General features: G+C 35.5%; 2 protein-coding genes across 3 annotated transcripts; one reads left to right on the plus strand and one right to left on the minus strand.

The window, feature by feature from the left end:
• The first annotated feature begins 352 nt into the window (after positions 1-352).
• LOC112012445 (B3 domain-containing protein Os07g0563300) lies at positions 353-16,693 on the plus strand. The gene is made up of 15 exons (XM_065764722.1): positions 353-743; positions 6,143-6,224; positions 6,359-6,457; positions 7,742-8,075; positions 8,244-8,577; positions 8,819-8,915; positions 10,123-10,297; positions 11,462-11,541; positions 11,945-11,992; positions 12,089-12,352; positions 13,277-13,326; positions 13,830-13,943; positions 14,464-14,534; positions 14,783-15,092; positions 15,813-16,693. The coding sequence occupies exons 1-15, from the start codon at positions 616-618 to the stop codon at positions 16,315-16,317; spliced, it is 2,691 nt and encodes an 896-aa protein (XP_065620794.1). The 5' UTR covers positions 353-615; the 3' UTR covers positions 16,318-16,693.
• Positions 16,694-19,588: 2,895 nt separating this feature from the next.
• On the minus strand, positions 19,589-21,796 carry LOC136063804 (vacuolar protein sorting-associated protein 28 homolog 2-like). Of its 2 annotated transcripts, XM_065764715.1 has the most exons (3): positions 21,657-21,796; positions 21,384-21,470; positions 19,589-20,576 (listed from the first exon to the last, which is right to left on the minus strand). In XM_065764715.1, exon 3 carries the CDS (start codon positions 20,450-20,452, stop codon positions 19,829-19,831), a length of 624 nt encoding a protein of 207 aa, XP_065620787.1. In that variant the 5' UTR covers positions 20,453-20,576; positions 21,384-21,470; positions 21,657-21,796; the 3' UTR covers positions 19,589-19,828. The 2 variants fall into 2 exon arrangements, with proteins under 2 accessions (XP_065620787.1, XP_065620786.1); XM_065764714.1 differs by lacking the exons at positions 21,384-21,470; positions 21,657-21,796 and adding an exon at positions 21,476-21,608.
• Positions 21,797-23,459: the final 1,663 nt, after the last annotated feature.

Consider the following 23,459-nt stretch of genomic DNA (forward strand, 5'->3'; position numbering starts at 1 on the left):
ATAATTAATGAAAAAATACTCTACTATTTTAAGATAAAGTGAGAAAAATCTTTATGAAAAAAATCGAAATAGATTATTAATCATTTCTTTAAATGGACTATTAAGTATTAACTATTATTCCCCTTGAGCTAGGAAACGCTGTACTATTTTAAGACGAAGGGAAAAAAGTAGGCTAGAAAACACTGTACTATTTTAAGATGAAGTGAAGAAAAGTCTCCATGAAAAAAATCGAAAAACGACGACGCTCGAAAAGATGGAAAGGAAGAAGCGAACAACAGAAAAAGCAAAGCAAGCTCAGGAGTCAGGAGAGTCGACGTGTTTTTAAAGCCTCTCTCTATATATACAAATAGAAACACATTTTACTTTATCTCACACTTCAAAAATACCATTCTCTTTCTCTCTCTAAAACCCCCCCCTCTCTCTGTCTCTGTCTCTCTCTCTCTCTCCATTTCATTCCAAAACTCTCTTTCCCTCTCTCTCATATGATTACAGATCAGGCCGCGATTTCCATTTCGATTTTCGAACTTTCTCTCTCTAAAACTCCATGGAATTTCTAGGGTTTGTGTGAGCATTTCTCGCCGGCTCTGGTTACCGTTTACTTTTTTCTTTCTTTCGATGTCGTCGGCTTCGTCGTCGGCAAAGGTGTGTTACAATTCGGAGTGCAAGGAATTGAAATCAGAGCGAGCTAGGAAGGGCTGGAAGCTCCGAAATGGCGAGTTCGCCGACCTCTGTGATCGATGCGCGTAAGCAAAATACTTCTATTTTTGTCTTTGTTCTACTGTTTTGTTGACTGGTACAGTGGATTTTGCACTTTCTTTCTTTGCTTTGCTTTTTATTTTAGGGATTTCGTTGCTTAATTTGGCGTGAACTTGAGGTTTTGTAGTGTGGCTGATTAGTTTGACTTCGAGTTTGGTGAATGCTGCTGTCGTTTTATTTATTTATTTTTGGTGCTAAAACTTTGGTTGTAGAGCTGGATATTAAGCTTGTTAGAAAGTTAGTTTGGGAAATTAGGTTCGGGTTTTGATGTTTTTGTTGCTGTGACGTTTGATTGAGGAAGCTGAATGATTGATTTTTGCATTTGCTAGAGTTACCTTCTGAAATGGGAGTTGAAGAATATGAAAATTTTATTTGAGCATTTTTCTTTTACGTAGAATTTGTCTCCATTTTGAGTGTAAAAAGTTAACTGTGCAATACTCGTGACTTCACCACCCTGGAGGTTTTGAGTGTAACACAAAATATGAACACATGAGAAATTTTAGCTTTTGTTTTCGTGGATGTTTAACGGTTTACTGTCTCTACATATAGGACAAGACCACAAGGGTAAATGTTACAGTTAAAACTTAAGTGGGTTTTGTGTTTTACGGGGAAATCAAATGGGGGTTTTGTGTTTATTTCCCTAAATTTTAATTCAGTGGACTTTTTGATGTACTATTTATTTGGAAAATAATCTTGACGTGTATGATTTGGTTTGGGGGAAAACTTTTTCCCTGTGAGTCTATGTATATTACTTTCATTCTGAATTTCTCACTGGAACCCCAGTTAAGATAAAAATTGGACCCTGTATTGCATATTTCCTATCTTGTAAAATTGCAATTAATAGGAGGCTGTTTGCTTTGCTTGCTCTTGCCTAATTGCAAGTGCGAATTAATTAATGCTTGTGTGACTGTAGAGTTCTGCAGCCTGCGGGTTAAGTTTGGTCTCGAAGCTCCATATTAGTTCATTATGTGACATACGGTGACTTGAGGATCTAAATCATTGCCTTATGTATTGGTCCAGTTCTCGTATGATTAATAATTGCCTTAAACCATTCACATTCTAATTCTGAGTTTGGCATGTGCTTTTTGCTGGTCCTTTTTTTTTTCCTGCTTGGGTGATTCTGCAGCAGAGTTGTATTTGGAAGGTCACCGTAAAGATTTTTAACGTTGTGAATGAGGTTCCCTATCTTAACCATTGAAAGAGTTCTTTGAATCCAGCTGATTGTGAAGGAATGTCATACTAAACAAATATTTACATTAGTTTTAACTTTTTATTAGGGTATAGGTAGTCCTCTGCTTCTCATTTCCTAGTTGTTCTTCTCCAATGCCTGGGGATAAACAAAATCTCCATACTTTGCAGCATATTGTAATTGTAATTAATATTCTGATCATTTTTACAGTCAAGACATTATTCCTCTAAGAATCATCTTCTTTCTATTGTGCACTTTTCCTTCTTTCTTTTTTTTTGGGGGGGGGGGGAGGGGGGGGGGGGGGTGTGCCTGTCTATTTCTTAGACAAAAATTGATGTAGGAGTAGGAAGTGGCTGGAATTATTAGAATAATTGATCTTGTAGTGGAAATCCAAACCTTATGTATTGCTGAGGATATAAATGTAAGGAGCACAATTATAGGTGGTGTTCCTTGATGAGTAGATTCAGTTCTTGTTGGTTTGGATGCTGGAATTTGGTGTTTGAGGGCTTTGGGAATTTGGGTATCTAAGGTTCTTGATGATGGAAATATAAATGTTGATGTTTAGAGAATGCTAGGGTTTTGGTTGGTAAACTTTGCATAAGGGATGAATTGCATGCAAACGATGAGTGATTGAATGGCTTGTGACATTTTTGAAAGAGTCATCTTCTCCAAGCATGATTTTTATGATACAACTAGTGTGAAAACTAAGTTCAAAGGAATCTTGATTATTATTGTTATTACACATGATATCAAATGAGTGTTACATGTCTATATTTATACAACTCATGATCTAATTCTATTGGCTATGCATGGTTAACCCCTATTGGCACTCTAATTTGGCATGTGCTCCCAGGAATTAACCCATGTCATAAATGTCTTACATGCGCTTGAGCTCTAACTAACTTAATCCACTAGTAATTAATGAACGAATATCTAACTCTAACCCTAACCAGCTCTTGGACATGTGCCCAATTATCTTCCCACATAGATTACAACTTTAGTTCAAGCCTTAAACTGATTGCCTAGATGTCTCCATGTGCAAGAGAGTCCTGGACTTGGCTTGGTTTGAGTTTGGATGCATTTTGGTCAAGGTTGTCACAAAGTGCTATTTAGAGGCCTTGAACCATTTTGAGTTCCTAATATGATCCTAACAATATTTTAGAAAATAACTATATGTTCCTTGACCTTTTAGTCTATTTTTTGCCGCGCGTGTGTGTGAGCGAGAGAGAGAGAGAGCTATTAGGTGACCTCTTGGTCAAGATTGCGGGTTAGATGCTGTCATGGCAAATTGCTATCGTGGTGGATGATAAGGGCTGATGTGGCAGTGCTCTAGAGAAGGGGGATTTTCCTATTAAAGATGAGAAGTTATCCCAAATAGATTCTGAATAACACATTGGACTCAAGAAACATGTAGTTGATTATAACTTCTCTATAATCTTTAATATATATAAAACTAAACTTTGACTTTGGTTTGCTTCTTCTAATGTTGCCATATAAGTTTTTGAAAGCCCACATTTTTTCACGTCATCATTTTAATATATAGATGTGTGTGTATTAATTGAGTTAAAATTCTATAATGATTATGCATAAAACCTATTATATTTATGCCATTTATTAAAATCTTTTCATATCATATAGTGTGTGTGTGTGTGTATGTATTAAATGGCATAATAAATAATTCCATATATATATATATGCAATCATAATAAATGCATGTTTATCATTACAGTAATTATTAAATTTTATATTTAGACAACAAATAAAACAAAAAAAAAAAAATCATATTTTGTTAAAATTTTGTGTGCATTGCATGAGTTTCTAACTAGTATTACATGGTTGGCAATAATTCTCCAAACCGGTAACAAGGAAAACTTAATACTATCAGAGAATATGGTAATTTTGGAACAAACTGAGAAAAGTCTAAATAGAAAAGGAAAACCGACAATGCTCGAAAATATGGAAAGATTCAAAGAACAGAAAAGCTCACGAGTTGACGTGTTTATAAACCCTCGTTTATATAATAGGATATAATGTAGAAAGTGCGTTACTTTTTCTCTCTCACTTCAGAAATACCATTCTCTCTCCCTAAAACCCTCCCCAAATCTTTTCCTCTCTCGTATAGATCAGGCCATCACGATTATCATTTCAATTTTTGCTCTCTCTCTACAACTCTTTGGGTCTTTGAATTTCTAGGCTTTGTGTAAGCATTTTGCTCTGCTACTATTAGTTTTCGATGTCGCCAGCTTTGTCATCAACCAAGGTGTGTTACAATTCAGAGTGCATGGAGTTGAAATCGGCCAGGAAGGTCTGCAGGCTCCGAAATGGCGAGTACGTCGAGTTCTGTGATCGATGCGCGTAAGCAATACTTTTATGTTTCTTTGTTCTGTTTTAGTGTTTTATTGACTGGTACAGAGGATTTTGCTCTTTCTTTGTTTTTAACCTTTTTTTTTTTGTGGGGGGGGGGATTTGGTGGTTTAATTTGGCGTGTATTTGAGGTTTTGTAGTGTGGCTGATTGGTTTGACTTCTAGTCTGTTGTGTGATGCCATGGTTTTTTAGCTTGGTTGTTTTGGGGATTTTCGCTAAAATTTTGGTTGTGGAGCTGGATATTGGCTTGTTAGAAGGCTTATTTGGGAAATTGGATTTGGGCTTTGATGTGTTTGCTTCTGTGAAGTTTGATTGAGGAAGCTGAATAATCAATTTTTTCATTTGCTTGAGTTGCCTTCTGAATGGGAGTTGATGGATATGGAAGTTCTTTTGAGCATTTTTTATTATTATTGTAGAATGTGATTTCTGTGATTTGGTATGGAGGGAACATTTTCCCTGTGAGTGTACATGTGTATTACTTTCATCCAGCATTTTTTCTCTGTGAGTGTACTTGTTTTTATTTATTAAATTGTACCCTTTATTGCACATTTCCCATTTTGTTAAATTGCAATTAATAGGTGGCTGTTTGCTTTGCTTGATCTTGCCTAATTCCAAGTGGGAAATAATTAATGCAAGTGCAAATGTGAAGTTCTGCAGCTTGCGAGTTAAGTTTGGTTTGAAGCTCCATATTAGTTCATTATTTGATGAACAGAGACTAAAGAGTGCTAAATCGTTGCATTATGTATAGGTCCAATTATCCTATGATTATTCATTGCCTTAACCATTGACAATCTGCCTGTGTGTTTGGCATGTGCTTTTACTGTTTTTTTGGTTGCTTGGGTAATTATGCATTCAGAATTGTGTTTTGAAGGTCAGTGTAAAGATTTTCAAAGTTGTGGAGGAGGTTCCCTGTTGTAATCCTTGAGAGGGTTTGTTGAATCCTGCTGATTGTGAAGGGACTGTCAAACCAAACAAATATTTACATCACCTCAGACTTTTTCTATCTTGAAAGCCTATGACAGACTTTGCCTTTTCATTTACTCAATTGCTAAGTTACAATTTTTTATTAGGGCCAAGTTAGTCCTTTGCTTCTTATCATCTAGTTGTTTTTTCTCCAATTTTTGAGGATAACAAAATCTCTGTACTTTCCAGCATATTCTGCTTGTATAAGAATCTTCTTTCTATTGTGCTCTGTTTCTTCTTTTTTTCTTTTTTTTTTTTGGGGGGGGGGGGGGATGTGTGTGTGTGAGAGAGAGAGAGAGAGAGAGAGAGAGAGAGAGAGAGAGAGACCTCTTTGTATCATTGCTGCATGTGTGTGTTCATGCCCTTGTGTTTCCATATATACCTGATTGTACCTGCCTTTTCTGTCTGTATGTTTATTTCTTAGGGGTGGATGCATAATCTAAATGGGCTACAATTTATATTTTGTCCGTTCAGAACAAAATTAGTTCTTAGGATAATTCTGTGGCCTGAAAAGAAAAACTCAGCTGGTTCTGACTTAGCAGGGACAGCTTTTGACTGTGGAGATGAGTATTTATTTTATTAAAGAATTAGGAGTTTTAGATATTTGTACTATGTATTTTTTTTTAAATGGACAATATATTTAATTGAAAAGAAGCCTTTAGCCTATCTAATGTTTTACCATGTTGCTTCCTATATGCTTGGGTGACTAATTTTTATGGTTTGAATAAAAGTTTCCATTACTTATTTAAAAAAAAAGTTTTGTCATGTTGCTAATCCAATAGCATAAAGAACTGTTAATCTGTTTTGTGATAATTTTATTCTAACTCTTTAGTTATACAAAATCTGACTCTAGTTTTATTTGACATTAGTTCTGTTTATGAGGAAGGAAGATTCTGTGAGACTTTCCACTTGAGTTCTACTGGTTGGAGGTGTTGTGAGACTTGTGGGAAGGTGAGCTGGATGTTTATTTCAGTTTATTAATCTTCTTTAAAGGTGTGATAGATATCAAATAAATAAGTTTTCATTTTCCAATTAAAAGTTTTTGATTTCTAGTAGATGATCTAATGGTTAATCTTCCTTTGCAGCAAGTTCATTGTGGATGTATTGTTTCAAGTCATGCATTTACATTGTTGGATCCTGGAGGCATTGAATGCATGACGTGTGCAAGGAAAAATGTCCCTTGGGTATGGTTCTATTTGGCTTTCCATTCTTGTATTCTTTTATATGCATTTTTTCTTTTGTTGTTTGTTGTGCCATTATTTGATTTTGGGCAATTGTTTGCCTTGGAGTTCTTGCCAATTTACTACCAGTTGCTTTTGATTGAGAGTATTTCACTCATTTTCATTGGCTAGATCCTTAATTAGTGTTGTATGACTGTCAAGTTTGGAAAATTTTCTACTTAAATCAGTCAAATTTGATGCTTAGAGAAATAAAAGGTAAATGTTTTTGGTATTGCTTAGATTGAACTTGGCTACACTCATGAACTTCATGCACTGCATGTTTGGTGTGAGCTTGAAACTCATAACTGTTACTTCAATTCAATAAACTGTTCATTTACTCTTGAAGAAGGTAAAAAATTGCCTCATGTCAGGAGCTGGAGATATTGTTTTAAAGTTCTTTTACTGTTGCTAAATGTCAAATTGGGTAATCATAAAATAATATGTTTAACTTGCATAAAATTATTTACAGAGGAGGATTTTTAGCCCCATTCTGTTTGACAAGACAAGACTCTGTAGAAATGCGAGCATTTTGCACTGCGTATGATCTTTATTTTGTCTAACAATAATTGTCAAATGAATTCTCACTGTTTGGTCCATATACTATAAGCCAACCTTTGAGTGAAAATCATTTACTCATTAAAAAAAAAACGAAGTGAAATGACACGGCATCTCATAAATCATAATTTAGGCATTTTCTTACATTACACTGTCCACTGATCCCTCCTGTCCTCTTGCTTGACTTTTTCTTAATTTTTATTTTTATTTTTATAAATAAGTAAAATTTGATCATATGATAGTGCATCAATCTGTTTCTATATTCTACGCATAATGTTTTTCCAGATATTTAGTAATAAGTAAATTATTATTATTATTATTTTTGAGAATCCAATAAGTAAATTATTGAGACACTATTTTGCCATGGTCTTCTTGCTTTTACCCTTCTTTTTCCATAGTTATTTGTTAATCTAATGTTTATCTGATTTTTTCATCCCTGGCAAAATCTTGTCATCCATATATTATGAGAAACCGCTTAAGGTCTTTTTCACTCTTTCTTGTTATTGCTGCATAGCATTCTACAACTCTTTATGGGATATTTTTTAACAGTTTAAACTTATGATGAGCAGATAAGTTTCTCATATGATCAAGCAAAGGCATTACTTGCATTCAAAGTGATATTTAATATGTGCAAGTCTTGCATTTTATGTACCATTGATTTTGTTATAACTGTGTTTTTATATACTGCGTCAGTCAAATCCAGCATGGCCAACATCTCTGTGTTTTCATCCACCTTTACAAGAGAGACTCAAAGACCTATCTGTCAAAAATTGGAATCAGTTGGCTGGATCAGGTCCTGTACCATGGCGGCAGGCACCAAGTTTGTTTAATTCTTCTATACCTGCATCAGAACAGTCAAGATTTCCCTATGAAGTTGACATATCAGGTGGCATTAACAAACTTAATGCCAATGATAGATTATCTGCCTCTCCCTTAGAAAAAAAGAAAATTGAGGATCTTTCTGAAAGATTAATGAACGGAAACTTGAAACTTGGTTCACGGGAAATATTTGACAACGGGAATGCAGGTATGTGCTATGCACTTTATTGGATCATGATTTAAAAAAAAAGGGGGGGGGGGGGTGTGGGGAAGGGGTTTTCTAATGACCTCCTGTATTACTGATTCCATGCTGGAGAATTTTCCCGCAGAAATAACAGGTGGAATGGCTGCTAAGTTTATGTGAACTTTGTTGCAGGCATTAAGTCTGAAGAAAACCACAGTTCATGTTTATCTCAACAGTCTTCCTCCTTAAAGGAGGATCCATCTACCCCACAATTTGGTTTGACTGCACCTCATGCATCTCCAAATGAAACAAATGCCCAAATCGGGGTTAGTAGAACTCATTTGCGAACAACTCCTACACCTCTTCCAAAGCTGTTTCATGGTAATTTACATAATAGAGTTGACTTGTCTGGTGAAGCTCAGGTTCGCAATGGAAGGCCTCGAGTGGATGCACGAGGAAGAAGTCTCTTACTTCCTCGATACTGGCCCAGGTTTACTGATCAAGAGCTTCAGCAAATATCTGGAGAGTATCCTTTGATTAAATAACATGTTCTTCATATTTTAAAGTTTTCAAGTCAATTTAAAATATTATATTTTCTAATTAGCCATAATTGTAAATAGGAATTTTTATTCTTATCAGAATTTCTGCAAAACCTATTTCGATTTATGTTAATGAGCAAGGATTTGCTTTATTTGGTTTTTGATGCAAGACCTGTCTACTCATTCTATTTACAAATCAGCATCATGTAAGCCTTAACCACATGGGAGTTCAAATTCTGTGATCACTCCTTTATTTGAGAAAATGTTAAGTCATAGTGATGCTGGGCGGATTGGGCGTTTAGTGCTTCCAAAAAAGTGTGCAGAGGTGAGTCTGATGGTGCCCCAGTTTCAATTTTGAATTCTTTCAGCATTTCTATTCTCTAATCTCTTTAGTTAAGAAAATATTCCTGATTTTCTCATTTAATGATCATCAATGTTGATGCATCCATAGGAAGAAAAATTCAGTCAACCACACCATTTCATAAGAAATGACATGTCTTAGTTCTCTACTTTCAATCTTTTAATGTTTGAATGGAGAATTGCCCACATGGGTATGGCTCCAAAGAAACCCTTAGTGGTGTTATACCTTGAGGTCTTGTGTTCAAGTCCCAGACATACCTGTGGTTTGTGGGCTATTGCAGGTATCTGGGGTTTACCCGGTCCTACCATGTGGGAACTAGGCACTGTTGGTAGAAGTATGCTTAAGCGTGAAGCGCCAGAGCTCAATGCTTTTCCCCTGTAAAGCAAGGCACACTTGCAGAAGTGTGCCCTTTTTAGGATTTTTTATTTTTATAAAATAAACCAAATGTGAAATGTGGTGATATGTGCTGTAAGATGGTTCCCCAGTTTTACCTTTCACCTTACCTTTTTGGTATGATGTCAGTGTTCCATATTAGGATCAATGACTTGAGTATAATTCTCCTTTTCTGATATCTAGTTTGCTTAGCAACATATAAAGTGATGTGAACTGTGGTTGTAATGGTGGGTCTGCGGACAATGATTGACTGTTTATGACGCTGATAATTTACAAAAAAAACTAGGTTTGTTTTGTTATCAAAGGAAGAAAACATGACTTGGTTATAGAAATTTAAATATTTACCGTCTAAAATGGTAGAACAACTGTTAATAGTGAATTTAGTTTTACTTTTCTAGCTATTATATACTGCAATATATAACAGCTATACTAGGTTATAGAAGTTCCATGTCATACTGTTGATAACCTGAATGACTTCTGTGGCTGTCATTCCAGGTACCGTGTTTCTTAGATTAATTTATTTTGTCAAATTGTTTGCATTATGTTTAGTGTAAGGGCAGTTTTGACTCTAATGGAAACTTCTCCTTGGCATGAGATTTCTATGGCTATGTATTTATGATATTGCTTGATGACCATTGATATTTCTTGAAGATCTTATCTTAATTTGGTGTAAATATTTCTAGAAGATCTTATCTTAAATTGGTGTATTAGTTTTAGTTTGTTACAACTTCCTATGGTGATAATCCTTGTATAACACTATTCATTCACCATGAGACAGGCCTACTTTCCACCAATTTCTCAGCCTGAAGGACTACCTCTTAAAGTCCAGGATGCAAAAGGCAAGGAATGGATATTTCAGTTCCGCTTCTGGCCCAATAATAATAGCAGAATGTATGTTTTGGAGGGTGTTACCCCTTGCATACAGTCCATGCAATTGCAAGCAGGAGATATAGGTAACGAAACCAAATATCAATAGAGAGCTTTTGGACATTGTGGTTGATTAAATTTTCTATACAGGTAGAATGACAACTTTTTCATGCTCAGCTCAGTGTGCCTGTCTCCTACCACTGGTTTTCTATTTTATAGCTCTTTAGACTTGGTTTTGTGGTGCTTACAAATGCTTAATTGTTGTACATTTCAAGCATGGTTTTGAGTATGAATTTAGTTTTACTTTTCTAGCTATTATATACTGCAATATATAACAGCTATACTAGGTTATAGAAGTTCCATGTCATACTGTTGATAACCTGAATGACTTCTGTGGCTGTCATTCCAGGTACCGTGTTTCTTAGATTAATTTATTTTGTCAAATTGTTTGCATTATGTTTAGTGTAAGGGCAGTTTTGACTCTAATGGAATCTTCTCCTTGGCATGAGATTTCTATGGCTATGTATTTATGACATTGCTTGATGACCATTGATATTTCTTGAAGATCTAATCTTAATTTGGTGTAAATATTTCTAGAAGATCTTATCTTAAATTGGTGTATTAGTTTTAGTTTGTTACAACTTCCTATGGTGATAATCCTTGTATAACACTATTCATTCACCATGAGACAGGCCTACTTTCCACCAATTTCTCAGCCTGAAGGACTACCTCTTAAAGTCCAGGATGCAAAAGGCAAGGAATGGATATTTCAGTTCCGCTTCTGGCCCAATAATAATAGCAGAATGTATGTTTTGGAGGGTGTTACCCCTTGCATACAGTCCATGCAATTGCAAGCAGGAGATATAGGTAACGAAACCAAATATCAATAGAGAGCTTTTGGACATTGTGGTTGATTAAATTTTCTATACAGGTAGAATGACAACTTTTTCATGCTCAGCTCAGTGTGCCTGTCTCCTACCACTGGTTTTCTATTTTATAGCTCTTTAGACTTGGTTTTGTGGTGCTTACAAATGCTTAATTGTTGTACATTTCAAGCATGGTTTTGAGTTATTGTCAAGCAATTAAGTGCTGAATGTTACCTGTTAATTTATGTTGGCCTTCTAAATGCTTTTATCTTGAGTTTTGGTTTAATGCTTTTATCTTTTAAGTCATCTTCCTAGTACATGTGGTACTATCGAGAATTCATATTTTTCTTGTTTTGGAACTGATGATTAATTTTATTTTCTCAGTAACATTTAGTCGATTAGAGCCAGAAGGAAAATTGGTTATGGGATTCAGAAAGGCTTCAAATGCTCCACCATCTGATCAGGTTTTGCCTTATACAATAGCTTAGCACCTTATTCTTACTGTACATCTGTATGTATAAGTGTGTAAGACAATGGGTTTTTCAAGTGTTTATTTCTACCGCCTAGGTTTCATCTTGATGGTTTTTTGGAATTCAATTTGCTAAAATGTTTTACTTAGCAGTTGGAAGTGACTGCTTTATGCTCTAAGAACTGTATTATTGCTCCTGACTTTATGTTGGAGGATTAGTTAATTGCTGATTTCTTCATCATAATAACCAAATTCCACAATTCAATTGTGATTTCAGTTGCTTTGTTGCATAATTTTTTTTAGTGCAATAGTTTGTAGCCTTTAAACATCTGGTTTGCAGAAGGTTAACAGGTTTAGCTTACAATCTACATCACTTTTATGCATATATCTGTTGACAGGACCATGACTCTAATAAGACTATGAATGGAGTTTCTACCCATGGAGATGTAAGTGTTAAATAAACTGGAATTGTTCAAATTGATTTTAATGTTCATCATTTAAAAGATAGTTCAGAATCATCTATCTTTTCATCAATCCAACAGGCTGAATTGGCTGATCCTAGTTCATGGTCAAAAGTTGATAAGTCAGGATACATAGCCAAAGAAGTACTAGGAGCTAAATCATCAATCTCTAGGAAGAAAAAGAACAGCACCTTGCGTGCAAAGAGCAAGCGTGTAAGAATTGAAAATGAGGACCTGATACAGCTGAAGATAACTTGGGAAGAAGCTCAAGTATTACTCCGCCCCCCTTCTAACCATCTTCCTAGCGTAGTTGTGATTGAAGGCTTTGAGTTTGAGGAGTATGAGGTACTGTAGTTAATGTTTGTTTTGTGTAAAAGATTGAACTGCTAGTGATTGCTTGTACATTTTTTCAGCCAAATGTAAGATTTATTTATGATTGTTAATGATCTGCTTTTGCTCCTGGTCACAATTTTGGAGGTGGTTCTATTCCATAACTCCAATGTTATGACCATATTCTTTTCCTTTTTCCACACTGTAATAGCATAAACTGCATTGTGCTAATTTGCCATGACTTATGACATGCTATGCTGAGCCTGATAATTGGGTGGTTATGCGATCTTTGTTTTTTGGTGGTACCCACAGAATGTCTTTCCAGTTGTAAGAAGAACTGACAAATCAAGAGGGCTGGATTGATTGGGAACTTTTGTTGATTTTGTTCTTTTCCAGAATCAATTTCAATGGTTATAGTTAGAAGTGTAGTTACTTTGTTCTAGTAATGCTACTAATCTGCATTGATGATCTAAAATTTCTAAATAAACACTGCTAATGTGGACATGACAATGACAAAGGGAAAGACTTCTCCTTGAACACTCTGGTGTTGCTACCATTGATCTTACCAATTTTTATTTGGATTAAAGAATATATCATGATCTGGCATTCATCACACTCATTTAAAGTGTTGTTCATTGTCACAATAAGAGTACTTTTTTCTTGCCAAACAGCAAAGTGGGTGACCCCCCCCCCCTCTCTCCCCTTTTCTCTTTTTTCCCCTCTTTTCCCAAGAAAAACAACACTTGCTAAATGTTGAACCCAAACCTTCCTTTATTGATGAGGGATAATTCTAGAGGCCAGTGGTATGTCTTCTGTTGTATGTTTGTTGTCTTATGAATTGCCACTTCTCTTCGGTGTTTTCTTCTGTAATTGATTAACAGGTGAAACGATTCCTTGGTAAGTACCCTCTATTTTGATTGCTGCCGTCTATTATTACAGGATGCACCAATACTTGGGAAGCCAACCATTTTTGCTGCCAACAATTTGGGGTAAATCACTTACCTTTCAGTGCTCGGTCTTGTATTGAGATTCTGTGATGTTTATTTTTTCCCTGTTCGTAGTTGTGAGTTACTTCTTAAGTTCAAGCATGCTCAGTGTGTTTCTATTTTTGGGGTATCTTGTTTGAAATTGTTTTTCCTGGGTAAAAATGGTGCCTAAAATTTTGCCATGCAAAACGATGATTTATTTTCTCTAAATAAAAAATCTCATACATATCTTGTTTCAAAAATGTTTTGCCAGGGTCAAAATGGTTTCTAACTTCTACTGTAGAAAGCAGTGAAGAAAATACTCGTTTTTACGTAACTTTGCATTCTGTGTTGGATTTTGTATTATTGCAAACTCTATTATGCCTATATTGAAATGGATATACATATACATACATACATATATATATATATATATCCTTTTTTCAGTTTTGAGCTTTCTCTGTATTATAATAGACATGGACTGATTTTCCTTGTCTCTTTCCAACACTGTGTTCCATCTATGTCAGTGAAAAGATTCAGTGGGTTCAATGTGAAGACTGTTTTAAGTGGCGCAAATTGCCAGCCAATGCACTCCTTCCGTCAAAGTGGACCTGTTCTGATAACTCATGGGACCCAGAAAGGTAGACCATCATCTATTTCTATATCTGAAACATGGGCTTTTCATCCCATCTACTTCATATACCATCTTGTAGCCTATATGTGCATTCAAGATGAATATGCTTTGCTTAAATGAAAAATTTACTTCATTCATGTTATTGGATGGCTGCTCCATGATGCACATGTTGGGATGAAACTATATATGATGGAATTCAGGTTCAGTTTGTTGGCCAAACTGCTTGAACATTTGTTAATAAAACAAACATAGAAAAGAATTAGACCTTTCTTGCCATAGCCGGGGTTTTTGTGTCTAACTTTACACTTTGCACGAACCATTACTACCTTTATGATACAAGGAGACTACTTTTCCTTGTTATTCCCTTGCTTCGCATCTAGCCAATATCCTGCACATCTGAAAAGCTACACAGAAACACACCCAAGGGGGAAAAAGGACAAGCTATGGGTACTTTGTGTGTGTGTGTGTGTGTATTATTTGACATCTCTGTCATTCCCTTGATATGTTTGTATCCTCTCTGCTACCAGATCCGTGTGTTCTGCAGCACAAGAATTGACAGCAGAGCAGCTTGAAGATTTGCTACCTCACTGCAATTTAGGTATGAGTTGCTTTAAACAAATATGTGTCCTATATCCAGAGCTCATCAACCATTTATGATTCATGAGGACTCCAAGTAGGCTTATGGTCGAGCATAGCACTAAAGTACTCTGGTTTCTAGACTTTACTACTATTTCTCTCTCTCTCTCTCTCTGTACCTGTGTGCGCACACAAGTGTGGGTGTTCTGGTAGTGAACTGCCATCCATTGCCAATCATCAAATTTGCTACTTGTCATTGTGTTTGGGCAGGCGCTACCAGGAAAATGAAGGCTACTAAACGGGATCCAGATAATGTTGAAGCTCTGGAGGGGCTTGACACTCTTGCAAACCTAGCTATCTTGGGAGAGGGTGAGACACTCCCAGCATCATCCCAAGCAACAACAAAACACCCCCGACATAGACCTGGCTGCTCGTGCATTGTGTGCATTCAGCCCCCTAGTGGGAAGGGCCCAAAACACAAGCAGTCTTGCACCTGTAATGTCTGCCAGACAGTGAAGCGCCGTTTCCGCACCCTAATGATGCGGCGCGAGAAGAAACAATCAGAGAAAGAAGCTGAAACAATACGCAAAAAGCAGCATCAGCAGCAGCCACGGCAGCTGCCAATGTGTGTGTGTGTGTGTGTATTATTTGACATCTCTGTCATTCCCTTGATATGTTTGTATCCTCTCTGCTACCAGATCCGTGTGTTCTGCAGCACAAGAATTGACAGCAGAGCAGCTTGAAGATTTGCTACCTCACTGCAATTTAGGTATGAGTTGCTTTAAACAAATATTTGTCCTATATCCAGTGCTCATCAACCATTTATGATTCATGAGGACTCCAAGTAGGCTTATGGTCGAGCATAGCACTAAAGTACTCTGGTTTCTAGACTTTACTACTATCTCTCTCTCTCTCTCTCTGTGTACCTGTGTGCGCACACAAGTGTGGGTGTTCTGGTAGTGAACTGCCATCCATTGCCAATCATCAAATTTGCTACTTGTCATTGTGTTTGGGCAGGCGCTACCAGGAAAATGAAGGCTACTAAACGGGATCCAGATAATGTTGAAGCTCTAGAGGGGCTTGACACTCTTGCAAACCTAGCTATCTTGGGAGAGGGTGAGACACTCCCGGCATCATCCCAAGCAACAACAAAACACCCCCGACATAGACCTGGCTGCTCGTGCATTGTGTGCATTCAGCCCCCTAGTGGGAAGGGCCCAAAACACAAGCAGTCTTGCACCTGTAATGTCTGCCAGACAGTGAAGCGCCGTTTCCGCACCCTAATGATGCGGCGCGAGAAGAAACAATCAGAGAAAGAAGCTGAAACAATACGCAAAAAGCAGCATCAGCAGCAGCCACGGCAGCTGCCAGTGCCTGAAAAATTGCAGGATGATGATTCCCTGCTATATAATAATACAGGAAATAGTAGTCCGAAGCAGATCAGAGAGATCAATGAGGTTTCTGACGATGAACCTAACAAGATGAAGTCGTCTTCTTCGCCTTTTAAAGGTCAAATTGATCTGAATATTCAGCCAGAGCGGGAGGAAGAGCTATCACCTGGTTCTGATTCTGGCAGCATGATGAAGTTGCTACAAGATGCTACTGAGAGGTATCTTAAACAGCAGAGATTATCAAGCTCTGGTGGAAATTCATCAGCCAATCAGTCACATCCAAGTGGAGATGTAGCAGGGGGAGAAAAGCTCACCAATATTATCAACCTTGGAAGCAATCATTCTGATGCTGATGAAGACCGTCCTGTATCTTTATCAATAAAAGCATCAGCATCCACTCCGGCCGCCGGATAGGTTAACTTCTACATGTATACATGTTGATCAACAGCTATGTGGGGACTGTTGGTATTGATTAGGGCAGTTTCTGTTGTACATCCCATATTGGCTTCATGAATCTTCAGGTCTGTACATAAAGAAGAGGAGTAGGGAGTGGACACATGGTTGAAAAACGAATTAGGTGCTTTGATGTCCTCTCTACAGTAATATAAATTGACACCAAAATGTTCAAGTAGGGAGATAATATATTGCAACTGAAGTGGGTACTAGGTTGAAGCTATATAGTTTCTTTTTAGTAGCTCACCTTGCTACCCTCATCCAGAAACATTGAGGATGTAATTTTTCTGTGTTTTTTCGGCCCGGTATAAAAGAAATTGCTTTTTGGTAAATTAAATTCCATTGTTTTTGGTAATTGTTGGCATTTAAATTCAAATAATCTGTGAGACTGACAGGAAAAAGCCGGATTCTATTCAAGTCATTATTGTTTAATTTCAAGTTTGTAGGGAAAAATGTTGGGAGCTAACATGTACGAATACTGATAGTTGGTATGGTTATCATTCACGTTCGCGTTGGTTGAAATGTAAGCGTAGAGGGTAAGAGCACCGTACTCAATGTCGTGATCCGAGGGTAGAGAGTTCTCATTGCAGCGATACTTTGCACTCATGAACTGAACTGAGTAGAGTCAAGTACTAAAAATTTATGATTGTTTTGAACATAAGTCAAGCTCAAGTAAAGTACCAAATAAGGTTACATTTTTAAGCTTGAATCATTTTTTTTTTTGTAAAATAAACTCGAATTTGTTCATAAGTTACTTGATTAACTAATTCATTTATCATTAACTAATTCATTTATCATATTTAGTAAACATCACATCTATATTATTTTTAGTGAATTATATTAGATAATTTTTGTTTATGAACTAATAAATTAGATTTACCAACCTTGTATCATAAGTTTACTATAAATGAACTATTTATATTATAATTTGATGTATTATGAATCTTTTTACAAACTTATATATTCAAAGCTGTTTAACTTGTTTGTTTGAGTCATTTTTTTAGGACAAGGTTTTTTTACAAACTCCCTTTGTATATTTTTATTAGATATGAATTTTAACAAATCTACCATTAGATTACATTTTCTTATTATCTTCTTTATGTTTACAAAATTTCAAGAAGATCAAAGATTAAAATTGTCTTCAATTGAATGTTTAAATTTTAAAATTTTGAAATCTTAGATTATGTATAAAAAATAATTTAATGGATTGGATAGTTAACAATATAAAAAATATGCAATTCAACGGTTAGATTTTTTTAAAATGTAGCAATGTTAATTTTTTAATTTTTTATAGGGAGTTTGTAGAGTTTTTTTATAACTAGTTTGTAGAAAAAGTGACCAAATCAAAACTTATTTTTGAGTGCTTTGTTAGTTCTTTTATTTATTTATTAAATTACAATAAATAAATAAATAAATAAAGGTTAGAAAGTGAGTGAAACTTTTTTTTACGTGGAAAAAATATTGTTTGCCAGGTCAAAAATTTTAATCGAAGAAAAGATCATGCTGAAAAAAAAAAAAAAAAAAAATACCCCAAACATGAAGCACATCGCAAGCGCATAAGTTGGTAAAATAAGACAACGGTTGTTTTGGCCAAAGAAAATGAGACTATGCTGAAAATAAACCAATCATGAAGCACGTACCAGGCGCATAAATTGTATCACCTCCGTTTTATTTTCTTGTCCTCTATTTCATTTTGAGAAGTCTCAAAATATTGTCCTATTTCTAAAAATAAAAGTTATTAATTTACTAATATTCTTATTATACCCCTATTAATTTACTAATTTAATTTTTTGATAAATTTTTTTAAAAGTAATTTTAAAAATTTATACATTTTTAAAAAATAAATAAAATAATAAATAATATCCCTTTAAAAAGATGAATTTTTCAAATAGAACAAAAAGATGGAGGGAGTATATACAATAAACGATGAGTAAAAGGATAGCCATTAAATGCAGTCAGGGTTTATTGGAAGGCAAACAGCAGTCATACGCATATAGAAAGTAGTGAATAGTAATATCTTGAAATGACCAAACCTCTGAAAAACTAATAATGCTTCACTCCTGTCATTCACTAATTGTACAGAGTCCCGAGTGGAAAAGTCTATGGTCCAAAAAAGGTCTTATTCAATTGGGAGACTGATTCCCAAACTTGAGGATTCATTTTGCATGAGGAACTTCAAAAAAGCATTATTGGATTGGTTTTTGTTCAGTACTTTTTTTAATTGAAAGTCTCTTTTTATTTTAGTGAATAATATGACAGTTTTTTATTAAAACAAAATAATATTTATTTTAAAAAAATACTAAAAGTAAGCCAAACCATCCATGACTTATAAAAGACGATCTGGTAAACTTTAAAAAGCAAAACTTTACTATCACAAGCAAGAAAAAGACGCAAGTCTTCATTGGACAGCACCAGGTCTTAAGAACTCACACGGTACTAGCAATTGCCAGGCAAACTTTCACAGAGAACCCTACCAGAAAACCTTTCACAAATAAGACAGAAATAGGTGACGAAGTAGAAACCAAGAGTTGGAAGGGGAACACTTTTCAAATACAAGCAATAAGGCAACAATGCAAAAAGTGACATCTCTTTCAAGCATTTTGTTAAGGCTGCTTTTATTCAGAAAAGACACCCTTGTACTGATTGTTTATTCGCACAGAACTCCAATCCCCACCCACTCCTCCCACTCCCCTTTTCATCAGAAAGACAATTAAAAAACTAACACTTAAAATAAACAGCTATGTCCGGGAAGATATAGCCTTAATGGACTACTTTTTGACACTATAATTTGCATTGAAACCAGAACCTAAAACCAACATTCAAACAGCAGATTCTTCCAAATTATATCACACAAAATACTTCAACAACCAATGAGTGTAATTTTCAGTCTTGAATGCTTATATGCCTGCTTATCCTCCACTGAAGTTTATAGCTCAAAAGAAGCCACCATACTTTTTAAATGCAAGAAGATTGACAATAACCTTGTTGCCCCAAAATGTGTTTCAACAGTTCTGTAATCAGGGAAGTCATTACAGAACTGTGTTTGATAAGTGATTAAATCTTTACTACAAAATAGAATCAACTAAATATTTCAGCTCCTGGAATTTCATGACCCATCAACTATCAACAGTAAACCACATCACTTGACATGAGCAAGCAACTAAGAACTCATACTTTCATCAAGATAAGGGACCAACTCCCACCACAAAGAAAAACAAGGAACTGAATAGAATGAACAAAGAAACCATATTGAGTACTTTCACATTATCATAAAAATACCATATCTTTAAAGCACGAATCAACATTCAGAACAACTGGACAGCCATTCTAAATGTATAAGCAGTCACAAATATGGAACTCTTACAATCATCACCGAGGATCTACCAAGAGAAGTTGCAAAATGCACAAAATACTTCATCTAATTACTGAAACAAAAGAACATTGCCCTTATTTACATGCTTACCAAAATCAATCAAGTGCCAGAATTAGGCAAAGCTGCCATAAATGAATTGAATGATGAATCCAGATCAAAAAGGAGCTGCCTAGCCTGCTGCTCTGTCAACTCATCTGCTGCACTCATCTTCGACAACCTAGAAAGCCACTCCCTCATCTTCGTCTTCCCCTCAAAATCTGGTGGAAGAACAGCAAACTTATTAAGCGAAGCTGAGAGTTCTGAGAGCACAGGGTGCACCTGATCAACTGCCACCATATTCAACTTCAACACGTCCATTGCAGTAATGAAATTCGTGGTACATTCTGCCACAATTTTAGGGTCTGCCATGGTGGACGCAGCAGCACGGTGCTCCACCGTGGCAGGCACTCCAGAGATCACCAGGCGGTTTATAGCTGCTGGGCAATCCATTTTATAAGTATCTGCAAACCTCTCAATGCTTGGGACTGTATCTTTGAGTGCAGAAGCTAAGGTCTTAAAATGGGCAATGAGTTTTTGGCATTCTGTTTCATATTCAGATGGGGATATTATATCACGAACATAAGCCTTTTCAAGCTTCTCGGTGGCCTTAATTATTGCATAAAGCTCGGCAAAGTTATCATACATTTCTCTCTCACGCTTGTCATTCCATAGCTTAACCTCCATTTGGGTATGTATTCTAATATGATATAAATATAAAGTAAGGGTCTTTTTCTTTTTTACTTTTTGGATGAGTTTGGAGGATTGGAGAAGAGAACGGGACACGCGCAAAGAGAACAAATTTTCTTCACTGAAACACAAATCACAGAATAAGACAAAACATAGTAAGAAATCTAATCCTTTTAATTTTCTATATGTCATCAAAGAGTGAAACAAAACATTGTAAAACGAAATGGATCAGCTTGTTCAACAATCAGCATAGAAATCCTAAACAAAAATAGAGGTTTAGTTTTTTGTTGCAGAGAATTTAAGAGAGCAAAAATTTATAAGTTCGAAGCATAAAGTTTTGGCGAAAACATGGTAAGAAATCTAATAACCTTTTTCTTTCCTATATTTCATCAAACAATCAAACAAATCATTGTAACACTACAAATGGATAAGCTTGTTCAACAATCAGGCATAGAAAGTATCAACCCTAAAAACTTTGAAGCATATAGTTTTACACATATTATCCTTAAGAAACTTTGAAGACTTCAATCAAGCAAGCATAATTTCCCTCCGTTTTCTCAGCAACCAAACAGGCCAAGAAGCTTAAAGTGTGAACATTAAAAGCAGGCAAGTAAAATGCAAAAATTTATAAGAATCAAAAACCCAGATCGAAACCCAACACCAGGAAATAAATAAATAAATAAAAACTCAAATTACAGAACTCTGACGACTCCAATCATGCAAGCATAATTTCTCTGTTTTTTCTCAGCAACCAAACAGACCAAGAAGCATAAAGTTTGAACATTAAACGAAGAAAAGTAATATGCAAATATTTACAAGAATCAAAAACCCAGATCAAAACCCAATACTACGAATCAAGAGAAGAAAAAAAATCATGGGCAATAAAAACACACACAAAAAAATAAAAACCCAAATTACAAAACTTTACCATCAAGTCTAAGTTTTGAAAAATCAGCATCTGGGACATGCAAATTGGGGTCTCTACATGAATTTTTGTGAGAGAGAGAGAGAGAGACTTACAGAAAGTGAGACGCGTTGTTTTGAAAAATGTGAAGAGGGGTTGTGTGTAATGTGTCGGAGGAGGTGATGAAGAAGAGAGAGCTTGCGTGTGGACTCGCACATGTTATTATTGCTGCTTACGGCAGCGACGTGTAGCAGTTGAAAAAAAAAAAAACATGAGCCAGGCTATACTACGCAAAACGAGAGAGAGAGAGAGAGAGACTTACAGAAAGTGAGACGCGTTGTTTTGAAAAATGTGAAGAGGGGTTGTGTGTAATGTGTCGGAGGAGGTGATGAAGAAGAGAGAGCTTGCGTGTGGACTCGCACATGTTATTATTGCTGCTTACGGCAGCGACGTGTAGCAGTTGAAAAAAAAAAAAACATGAGCCAGGCTATACTACGCAAAACGCGACCTTTTTCGGTTCTTCTAACCTGTACTGCCGGCACATTGAGTTTCATGGCCCTGCGTGGTCACATCCAAATCCATTGGTTGAAAAAAAAAAAAAAAAAACAGTACATATAACATATGTAATGGTGTATTAAGAATGTATAATATTGTTGTGCAATGACGGAAATTCTAACATCATTTATTGTTATTTGAGGCTAGGCGGCTAGCAATAGTGCATGCAAAATAATTATAAAATAAAATATTCACAAGAGACAATAATATTTAATGTGGTTCGACTAACTCTATGTCTACATTTACGTCAATTGAAATAGTCTAATGTATGCGTTTGGTTCCAAATTAGAAAGACAACTTATTTGACTATTTAACTTATTTTTTGCTACTATTTACATGCTCTATTGTATTTTTTGTTACTATTTATGGGTCCTACTATATTATTTCAATTAATTTTTATATTTATCTACAATACTTTTAGCAAAAAATTTTCAATTTTAAACCCAAAGTGTTGGTTTGGATATGGATGATTTCTCCCGCGTTTGAGTTTTTTTTTTTTACTGACCAACGCCTCTTGCACTGTTCATGTCCCATGAACAGTGCAAACAGGCAAATAAATAGTAAGGAGTGTGTGAATAGTAATTTTTTTAATTATTTTCAGTTTTCAGCAAAATAAACAGTATCCAAACGAATACAAAATATAAATAATTAATTTTTGGTGAAATTACATTTCTACTGGGATTGTTTTCATTTTTTTTTTTTTTTAACAAATAGGGTATCCACACAAACCAGGTTATTACATGGAGGATTGTTTTCATTTTGGTGTTCTTAAAAGTTTGAGCATTTTCATTTCCATTTCTCAAATTTGATTTTATTTTCAAATTACACTTCTACCACTTGGATTGTTTTCATTTTGGGCTTAATTGTGAATCTCTTCTAGCCATGTTGATCTCAACTTAGAAATTGCAGCCCAATTCCCATGTAACCTCAAAAGTGCATCGACCACCTTATTTTTTCGTCTCGATCTGTATTGAGTCTTGTAATCAAAGCCCATAAAACTTCACTATTCCCGGCTGTTGATCCATTATAGAGATGCGCTGCTCTAAGAGATACATCAGATTGCGATAATATATTCATATTTGAAATTTCCGTCCCAATAAAAAATTCTGCCATTTATTAACATAATCAATAATGGTCATTAGTTCCATCTTGCATTTTTATCTTCTCACCCTTGAGTTCCACTAGTATGAGCTAAGGAGTTGTTGTCCATGTCTTGTTGATCTGAATTCTGAACCTTGAAATAGTGTTTATAAAATTTCCTTGGACTAGATCTAAATCTTTGTTGATTGATGATGACAACATGTTTGTATTCGATGATATGCGATGAAACGATAGTTTAAAATTTGTGTTTATTAAATGTTCAAATAATTTAAAAAAAAAAAAAACTTTAACCGTAAACGTTCAATCCATTTTATCGTATTTAAAATTTTGCTTTTGTTTTTTAAATATTTGGACGATGATTGCATGACATGACCATGACCATTATAATCTTAAAGACAGACTTATCGGTTGGGGTGCGCAGGTGCCTAACACTTTTCTCTTTTT

This window comes from Quercus suber, unplaced genomic scaffold, assembly GCF_002906115.3.
Source record: "Quercus suber isolate HL8 unplaced genomic scaffold, Cork oak 2.0 scaffold_579, whole genome shotgun sequence".
Lineage (NCBI taxonomy): Eukaryota > Viridiplantae > Streptophyta > Magnoliopsida > Fagales > Fagaceae > Quercus > Quercus suber.

What these genes read in the sequence shown, in the direction of transcription:
- LOC112012445 (XM_065764722.1), top strand. Translation starts at nt 616, where the DNA reads ATGTCGTCGGCTTCGTCGTCGGCAAAGGTGTGTTACAATTCGGAGTGC. An exon ending in ATGCTCCACCATCTGATCAG is followed by an intron (nt 11,542 to 11,944) that starts GTTTTGCCTTAT and finishes ATCTGTTGACAG; the next exon opens with GACCATGACTCTAATAAGAC. An exon ending in GCTACCTCACTGCAATTTAG is followed by an intron (nt 14,535 to 14,782) that starts GTATGAGTTGCT and finishes GTGTTTGGGCAG; the next exon opens with GCGCTACCAGGAAAATGAAG.
- LOC136063804 (XM_065764715.1), bottom strand. Translation starts at nt 20,452, where the DNA reads ATGGAGGTTAAGCTATGGAATGACAAGCGTGAGAGAGAAATGTATGAT.